Genomic DNA, 9,851 nt, shown 5'->3' with positions numbered 1-9,851 from the left:
GGAATCACACCAACCACTGTCCACTCACTGCAACATACACACGCACACACATACACACTAGTCTCACGCGCGTTTCACACAATCCAAAGCAGAGCAACACAAAACGCGCACACACATTCGGCCTCCTGTCCGTCACACTAGTGACAGCAGAGAAGTGAACACCGCCAGTCTGGCATCTGTTCATAGAAGCACAAGTAGGCAATCTATTTTTAACCCCTTGGCTTTTTTTTCTTTCTTTTTTCCTGTCTTTCTTTAAGAACTGAAATCACATGTTACCATCTGTCTTTTTACCCCCACAAATTCACTCCAATCCCAACATGCCTTTAAAAAAAAGCCACCCCCCCCAAAATAAAACTCCACAAAAAGCAGAACATATTCAATATTTTAAAACAAATACCGCCTAAGTGAGAGCTGCAGCTGTACCAGGTGAAAGATCACTGGCATGTGGGAGTTTCCCTTTCTACATGTTTGATGGGTACAGTACATTTGTTTACCCTGCATTTAGGAAAAAAAAAAATACAAAATCAATATCATACATTTAGGAAAATTAAAATGTTTGGGATGCCAAAGGCGGTCAACATACTTACTGGTGATTCCGTCATTTATGTTTACTCTGGGACACATTTTTTTCAAAGGTGAAGTGACCCTCAAATAGAATGGAATAAATTAGTTGCTAAAGGTGAAAGAGTTCATTTTTGTCATCATGGTCTCGTCGAATATTGTATCGGAAAAAGTGAGAGGCTGACATGTAAATTTAACACGGGCGTATGGTTCTTATGCGCATATAGTGTAATAAAAGTCAGAGCAAAAACACAAAAGCAAGGCACATGTTTCAAAGGAAAAACAACTGCCATTCATGAAATTCATTAAAGAAGTGTTGCTTATATTATACACATGTCGCTACAGTGGGACAATAGAATACATATAGGCAAAAACGACATCCCAACAAGGAACCAAACGACAACTCATCAGATCGCACCATTCAAGCATGGACAAGCAACTTGATTCAACACTCAGATTAGATCAGTTAACTTTGAAAAATAGTCTTCAGGTTGACACATACATCATAAATACAATTCTATTTTTGTTGCAAATATCCATATATTTATATTATATATATATATATTAGAATCTCTATGTGATTTAAATAGCACAATTATTCTCTGAATAAGGAGAGTGGCTGCTTTGGGACCATTAAGATTTGGCTTGGATGCAGTTTCGGGTTGGATTGAGCAATTTAAAGCCGTACTCCCATCAGATTTACACAGCAAGTGAATTATTTTGCACCACACGCACCCAAAAATTATTTTGTATATATATATATAGTCGATGTATAGTCAGTTGCATCAGAGAGTACGTCTTTAATCTTGCTCAAAGAAACCATCCATCTTCGCCGATCTCTGCTGCCTCTCACTCTATCTTAACACATTTCTCTACTAATCAACACACTCTTGTTGCGACACATTGTGCAGTAACCATAGCAACTCCAATGGAGATGGTGGGAATGATGAAGATAAAGCAGATTGTCATGGCAACTCAGGGCGAGTGCTTGCTTAAAAGAAAGTTTGTCTCCGAGAGGAAAACATCAAGGGGTCTATTTCGTCAAAGGGGGGCAGGCGGCGCAAACGTGTGCCAGGGGCAGGTTAGCTCGGTGTTGGGATTTTCGTAGGTGAGAGCAAGCCCGTGCATCTGAGGCTGTCAGTGGTCATCATTGTGGGAGTGTTTACACCCACGTTTAGTCACTGCCAATCAAAAGGGCTCCTCTCATTGTATGTATGAATGTGGCACAACTACCAGTGGCGATGGAGACATCTCAAGTGGAAAATGTGTGATTGCAGTCATCCATGTGGATTGTACCAGTAGGTGACAACTATTGGCTCCTTAAGTTTAATAAGATCACATTACAGTAGAGCAGTTTGCGCTAGAGAGGCGTAAGTTTAGACCGACTTTTTGCCACTAATTTGTCACTCCACTATGGCCATCTCTCAGGACCCACACTCCTTGCGCCAGAACACCCATCTTGGAAAATCACAATCTGGCAGAATTTGCTTCCTACCCTAGATGAGCTGTCTACGGAAATGGAGCACTTAGAGGGACCCTCGTGAGGATAAGCGTCAAAGAAAATGGATGGATGGATGAAATAATGAAATCAACAGTGGCATTAAATATATTTACATCACCAATGTTACCCAAAGAGTCAATGTTGGCTTAAACACTTCTTCTTAACAAAGATCAAAAGTTGGTTCAAGAGTGTGCATTCTAATGGTATTCAGCCTCTCCTGGAAGTTTCCATTTTTCACATTGATTTAAAGTAGCTAAGACATTTTACGATAAAGTAGAAGATGCAAATAAAAGGTCTTGGAATGCTTGCCTCAACTACATCAATTCTGATATGCATTTACAGTTAATAATGGTACAATACTACAATGTCATTCTGGGCCTTTAGAGGATTCCCATAGCAGTGATGCAGACAGCCAATTTGGTCACAAAGATGAATTGGCACTTGTAGTGACTCCTCCCCAGAGATATATCAAGGTGTGTATGTAGCAAAGGTGACATTTATTACCATCAATTTAATGTTGTCTTACGGAAAATAGCTAGCAAAACGCATGTTTCTCTGCGTACAAGCTAGCCACAAGCTCGTCCTTCTGTATAGAAAACAGCAGCAGGGATCGGAAATGATGTGAAACTGTGGCTGAAGCTCCACAGGGACTGTGCTGCTTTTTTTTTTTTTTTTTTTTTTTAACCTCACAGGCTTTGAACTAAGCACTTTGTATTTTTTAAATGCTTCTTGGAATCCCTCATTTGTAAAAACCTAACATTTATTTTTTGCAGAACACTTGCGGTAGCTCCCAATTCCCGTCACTCACATCCTTCTGTAGATTGTGCAGGCTCGTGTGTGTGTGTGTGTGTGTGTGTGATAGAGAGCTAACCACATGGGCCATTGTGCTTCTCCACGTTTGCATGTGTGTGTGTTAAAGGTGATGCAAAGGAAACCAGAAGTTAACAGTCAAACCCAAATACACACATGCACACCTGTCTTTTTTCACCCATCTCCCTCCCTCACACACGCACACGCACACACACACGCGCACACACACACACACACACACACACACACAACACACACACACACACACACTTCAGAGCTGAATGGTCCGGTTTTGGTCACAGATTACATCATTTTACATGGTCAAAACACCAGAGGTCAGAATTCCACACAGAACCAAGACATCAATCCAAAGAGTGAGAGATTCCTCATTTTCTGGCGATGATTATATATTACTGTGCTAATGCAGGACTTTTTCTGTAGATATAAACTCTCCATGCTTAGAATGTACACATACCATACAATGGTTCATCACACTGTTGCTTTTTCAATCACTATTAGCTAAGCTTTTTATTTCTTGTTGTTGTTGTTCACATCTCTATTTGGATTGCAGGCTCCCTCTCTTTGTTGCTCTTTTTATTCCTGTCTATTGGTCCCCCCCCCCTCCTCTCGCTCTTTATTGTCATTGCTGTGCCTGCAGAAGAGGATAAGAGGTTTCCTAGAGCAGCGCCGGACACACAGATAACGCCGAAGACGGGAAGATTGCAAAATCCATGAGCGAAGGATGACTAGAAAGAGACGGGAGAGCCAAATTGCCCATTGTGCCATCTGAGTCACTTCGGGGTGCAGTGTCGCCACGTCGACGTGCTGAGCGGTTACTCCAACATGGCGTCCAACTGGTCGGCCAGGTCGTCGAACATGCTGCCGATGTCGTCGAGGATGCTCACGGTGGTCTTCTGCTCTGTCACGGAACTGCATACACACACACAGAAGCAAATGTTTTGTCATTAATCATTGTCAATTATTAACAAAAAAAATCATTTAAAGATGTATTAATACTGGCTATAATTTAAATGTTATCAGTGCAATTTCCATAGTGATTGATGGGAAAAAAAGACTAATGTGAAAGCTCATGATAGTAAAGATATGTAATACAGATTTAGACAAGTAGTGCGACACAAACTAAATAAATATTATGTTATAATGTATAAATCTCATGTTATAGGTGAAAAGTTTCAATTGTGAACCTTTTTTTTTTGGGTGTGGGAGCAATACACTTCTGTAGTTTTACTGCTGGATTATAGTGTAATTTAACCTCGAGTTACTTTGGTCAATTGTCCAAAAAAAAAAAAAAAAAAACAGTTTTCTTTCCAAGTTTGGAAAAGAAGAAAGACAGCTAATCAACTCAATACAGTACTGTAGAACCTGAAAAATCAAAATTGTTTTTGGTGTGTTTTATTCAGTTAGGTTTTTATCATTGTATTAAATGATTATTGATTCTGAACTGCTCCAAATAAAGTCCAGAAGACATCTGCATGCTGTTATATTGCAATTTTGTGCAGGTGGTGATGGTGTCTACAACTGCAACATCATAGTTGCATATTAAAAGGTGGATTTGGTAAATCCCCACTGAATACCCAGGTAATAAATGCACCGTCCACCAATGATGAGCGATAATCTTCATGCTTAAAACCACATATGATGTCACCTGACAAGTCTACCAATACTTTAAATTCCTTTTCAAATATGAGCCATATTGTAGGTTTGGGATTTTTTTTGTTTTGAATAGAGCCTAGAGAAGCCCACCTTGGGCAGCTGCCCATTATTGCCCGTATCTGAAATGGACCCTTGGTATGTAACCACGATTGAAGCCTAAATATTGAATATTATATTTGATGGCTTTGACATACTGTGTTGAGGGGACAAAAGCCATCATAGTCATCTGCAGTACTCACTCCTCCTGCCGCAGTATTTTGTCCTCCACAGCCTGCAGGGCAGCAGCGAGCGACGCGCTCGTCTCATCCAACTTCTGATGCACCAAAGAATCCACACCAAAGTCTGTCGTCGCGGAGACCAGCGTATTCATCCCAACCGCCGTCATCCCGCTGTCAACAGAAACACCCCCGATGGAGGAGCGAGGAGGCTTGACCGGCGGGCTGGGTGTGGCTGGGGTCTGAGGAGTCAGCGGCGTGGTGGGCGTCTGTGGGGTGTGCGGGGTGTGTGGACTTTGTGCGGACGGGCTTGGTAACTTCACGTTTGGAGGACTGGGAGTGTTGGAGTTGGGGAGTGAGGGTGGCGAGCTGGTCTGCCGGGTCACCGCAGGGTGTAATTTTGCCGGAGGGGTGACCGGAGTCGGGGAAGGGGGGCTGGTCATGGAGGGGAGCACCTTGGCTGGCTTAGGGGCCGTGGGTGGGGGGGCAGGTTTTGGCGAGACAGGAGGAGGGATCTTTTTGCCTTCCACTACAGAAGAACAGAGCAGGAGGTTAGGATGAAAGTCTGTTCAGTTCCCAGTGGCTTTAATTAAGGGCCAAAGTTCACAGCGTGTTCTAGTTTACATGAAATGAGGACATGGTCAGAGAAACACAGCACATGTACTTCTGATGTCGCATGGAAAGCGCCGTGTGCGGAGTGGGGGCCGTGCCTGTCCTGGATATTTAGAATCACGAAAACAGCAACAGCTATGGTACTGAATTATTATTACTGCTAACCAATATCACATCATATCCAGTAGTCCAATCTTGCCAGGACTCCGTAACAACTTCTGTGGTTGAGCTCAGGAATAAGAATAGAGTGAACGATTCGACAGATTAAATAAATGAAGTAAAAAGTCCCCTAAACCTGCACATAAGACATGTATCCGTGCCACTTGCGTGCATACATGCAATCCTAGCCTTTCTTAACATGTTTTGCCCTCATTTCATTTGAAATGTCTGGGTGTTGCCTCTAAATTGCCACACATACGCACATACCTGGACTGCCAGGTGTCCCCGGTCCCGGCAAAGGGACTCTCTTGTTACAGGCCGCCTGTGGGCTGTTCTGTGGGCCTCCTTGTCTCTTGATCTGTGCCACAGCTGGCTTCGGGGAGACGGGGGGTTTTGGCTTTTTCGGTTGAACTTCTTCACTTCCCAATGGAACTCCTTTGTCTAAACTGTCCGTTCGAGGAGCAGCAGTCACTTGGGATTGTGGTTGAGTTTGTGGTTGGGCTGGAGGTTGCTGTTGTGGCTGCTCCGTCACCCCGGCGTCAGACACCGGGCGACGTTTAACGGTGGCTGTCCCGTTCTCGTAAGGTACTGGCTGTGTGGTGTTTAGCGGTACGCTACCTGCGGTTTCTCCGTTGCGAACTGCGAGGTCTGTGTAGCCCTCTGGCTCCTTGTCACGACTCTTGGGCCTCCGTTTGACGGTAGACGACTCCTGGAGGGTGAAGCCTGATCCGTTGGGGTGAGTCTTGGCGCTGCGGGGCCGTCGCTTTAAGGTCGCAGTGGCTTCTACCCGGGCGATGTCTTCCTGAGTGTATCCACCATCTCCCTGGGATGCCTCGCCGTCACCCTGCAGACAGACACAAAATACACACTAACGGAAAATTCATACATTCATGGCAAGAGGTCATTTTTGCACAGTCAAAACAGATAAATGTACACAAAATCTGTTAACGCAAACTTCTGATTTTAAACATTACAACATAGATATAGTCTGATTTCAAATCATTGATACAGTGAGCCCACGGATATTCACAGATCAGCATTTAGGAATTAGGATTATTGCAGATTTTTGGTGCACCTTTATTGTCATTATTTCCAGGAAATCTTGACTATTCGTTGCTTTTGTGCTCAGACCAAAGCAATAAGATCTTCATGTTGTTTTGGTGAATTTTATGACTAATACTGTTAATGCAAAGTGCTCGTGCACAATCATTTTTTTTTTTGCTGAGGTGTGATGTTACATCAGCTTCTGCTACGGTACCGGTCCGTGGATCAATTGGTACCGGGCCACCGAAGGAATAATAAATTAGTTCTGTTGTATTCAATATCCAAGGCTGAACTAACTTTTATTTTGAAAAATGACCGGATTCACTTGGTTACATTTCGGTCACTTCAGCGCCAAAATTTACCCCCGCAAGTTTACAAAATAAGTAAAAAATCACGTATTTGGAAAGTTTCTTTTTGAAGGATAAAAGACTCGGGGAAGAGACAGAAAAAGAAAGGAAAATTAACAACATCAAAGCATGCGACTTTAACTCGCACCTTTTTGAGGAGTACACACGGTTTCTCTTATCCAGTTATCCGGAGTGAAATCGCTCGCAAGAGTGTTTGAATTACGAGATTTTTCTCCGAAAAGAAGTCGCCAATAGCAGCACATTTTCGTGACGAGGAATGGGTCGCAAAACTGGCTTACCTGTGCGATATATCCAGCCCGCTCATTGAATTCTATCACTTTAGGGGAAAATGACAACAGTCTTCATGTTGGCAATTAGCTGGATTTAAAGCCAAACTGGATTTGTGGGGACGGCGCGTGAAGGGAGGCATATTTGACGTTTCAAACATTAGCGGGGATTTTGTGTGAGACTGAGCCTTCATTCTCCCACCAGATGCACGATCACCTGTCTTTGCTATTAAAAGAGTTCTAGCGCTGTTTCCCAAGTAAAAACACCTCCCCCCACTCCGGTTGTTGTTTTCCTTTCACCTTGTCCCTTTCGGGGTCGCCACAGTGTATCATCTCAGATGAATGCATATATATGTTTGGCACAATTTTTACGCTGGATGCCCGTCCTGACGCAACCCTTCTCAGGGAGTGGAGGCCCCAGTGGGATATGAACCCACAACCCCTGGTTTACCAAACCAGTGCTCTAACCACTTAGCTACAGGGCCTCACACCCCCCACTCCGGTCCGTAGCAAAAATTGGCATTGACCGGTCCGCAGTGACAAAAATGTTGGGGACCACTGATTTAGGCTACCAGGGTGCCCCATAGCTCAGTGCTTAGAGCATTGGTTTGGTAAACCAGGGGTCATGAGTTCGTTTCTCAATATGAATGTTCATCTAAGATGACATGTTGTGGTGACCCCTAAAGGGACAAGCCGAAAGAAATGAATTTTTAGGCTATTATGCTACCTATGATAATCGGTGAGTCTCACGTCAATGTTATTGTATAGAATAATTTAACTATTGAATACAGTCATTATGTAACATGGGTTCAAGCTTGTATACATGCAACTGTGTATGTTGATGTTTTATGATTTCCGTTTAAGAACTTTGCTTCCATCTTTTGCCATCAATACACAATTACAAGGTTAGCCAACCGCATGAATAGCAGGGATTCACTGTAAACTGTACATCGACTGTTCAAGATAGATAGATAGATAGATAGATAGATAGATAGATAGATAGATAGATAGATAGATAGATAGATAGATAGATAGATAGATAGATAGATAGATAGATAGATAGATAGATAGATAGATAGATAGATAAAACAAACATCTACATATATATAGATAGCTACCTGTCCTTCTCCTCGAACTTGTCGCCGGATAGTCAGGCTTCCCTCCTCGGCAAATGGCAGATTTTCGGAAGAACTGCCGCTTCCTCCAGGGCTTGGATTGGAGGAGGACGAAGTTACCGGGAGCGGGAAGGATTCAGGCTGGGAGACGACAGAAAGTGTTGGCTGTTCACGCCTTGCCGCTGCCACCAGCTCAGTGACTGGCCCACTAATGGTCCGTCGTCGGTTCACAACTTCCCCATCCAGTCCGATAGTTTCGCGCGTTTTCCCGACCTGAAATACCAACACAACCATGTCGGTCACAGCAAAATCACATGTTCAAAGGACACTATAATACCCACGACCCTCAATTTCATACCTGCAGAAAGTTCTTCTGAAGTGCCATCCCTTTGGCTCCACCTCCTATGGATGACATTTCCAGCATGGCAGCAATGCTCCTCACACTTCCCATGCTGTTTGTTTCGACAGCTCCTGTTTCAACAGATACTCCCAAGTCACTGGCCCGCCGTTGTTGGTGGTAAGGCACATCCAGCATCCCATCGGTGGTAGTCAGCACTTGGAGGGGTGTATTCCCTTCTGTCAGGTTAGAGTTTGAGGTTGATATTGCAGAGCTAGAGCGTTTTGGAGGTGGCGGAGGTGGCCCTTTTTTCTTTTGGCGCAGAGTGATGGACTGCGGTTGGTTGCGAGTAACGGTTTTGTCCTGGTTGCGCACAGAATGGCTGCGGCTGACACGATGGGTAACCGTGGCATATTTAACACCTTCTGCTCTAATGTTTGAGCCATGGTCTGAGGTGATCTGTTCTTCCCCACTCTGTCCTCTTCCTCCCCCTGTTCGGTCATCACACTCGCCATCTGAAGCAGCATGGCGGTTGAGACTGTTGGCTCGCTTTTTTTGCATTGTTGAGGGGTCTGCTGCATCGCTATCTCCAAGCTCAGCCTCTGGTGGGAGGCAGAGCAGTGGGACCTGTGCTTGTGCACAATCCCCAACCTCATGTGGGTGGTTCTGATGGTGTATTTGATTCTGTTGCGGGGACTGCAATGGCGCTCCACAATGTTTTGGAGACTGAGGGGTGTGCGAGTGTGGTGACAGAGGTGTTTCACCTTGGATGAACTGGGGGGACACTCTATGTTTGGACTGGGGAGAGGATGTACTCTGGATGGAGGAGGTGGAAGAAGATGATGAGGTCCTGGTCTTGGTTGGAGTGTGAGGTGGTGTGTAGGGTGGTGCAGGCTGCGAGTGGGAGTGACGGTGTTTGCCTTGAGAAGACACGCTGCTCCTGTGGGAGGTGGTGCCACCCTGGCTGCTCTGTTGCCTCATTGTCCTTGCCTCTTTCTTCGGTGGTCCTCCTCCTCCAGAGTTCACATCATCAGGATCCTTGTTGAGAATGCGCGGTGGCTGAGATTTGACCTCCTGACCTGGATGGGTCATGGCATTTTGCAGCTCCCTACTCAACTCACTGTCCTGGAAGGTGCTCATTTTTGGAGACATCACATCTAGAAAGAAAAAGAGGAGTTTTCTTTTCAAT

General features: G+C 44.5%; 1 protein-coding gene across 8 annotated transcripts in view; it reads right to left on the bottom strand.

The window, feature by feature from the left end:
• Positions 1 to 521: 521 nt before the first annotated feature.
• caskin1 (CASK interacting protein 1) overlaps positions 522 to 9,851 on the bottom strand; it is a 92,822-nt gene continuing 83,492 nt past the window's right edge. For 7 of the 8 annotated variants that reach the window (XM_061846539.1, XM_061846542.1, XM_061846540.1 and 4 more), the window contains 5 exons: positions 8,684 to 9,819; positions 8,329 to 8,598; positions 5,800 to 6,400; positions 4,786 to 5,290; positions 522 to 3,802 (listed from right to left, as the gene is read on the bottom strand). In XM_061846539.1, the coding sequence (XP_061702523.1) occupies positions 3,706 to 3,802; positions 4,786 to 5,290; positions 5,800 to 6,400; positions 8,329 to 8,598; positions 8,684 to 9,819 (2,609 nt within the window). In that variant the 3' untranslated portion in view covers positions 522 to 3,705. The remainder of the gene's footprint in view (positions 3,803 to 4,785; positions 5,291 to 5,799; positions 6,401 to 8,328; positions 8,599 to 8,683; positions 9,820 to 9,851) is intronic. The other variant, XM_061846541.1, reaches the window with a different exon arrangement.

The sequence above is a fragment of the Syngnathoides biaculeatus genome, chromosome 16 (assembly GCF_019802595.1).
Source record: "Syngnathoides biaculeatus isolate LvHL_M chromosome 16, ASM1980259v1, whole genome shotgun sequence".
NCBI classification, from domain to species: Eukaryota; Metazoa; Chordata; class Actinopteri; order Syngnathiformes; family Syngnathidae; genus Syngnathoides; species Syngnathoides biaculeatus.
This window is presented reverse-complemented; position numbering and strand designations above follow the sequence as displayed.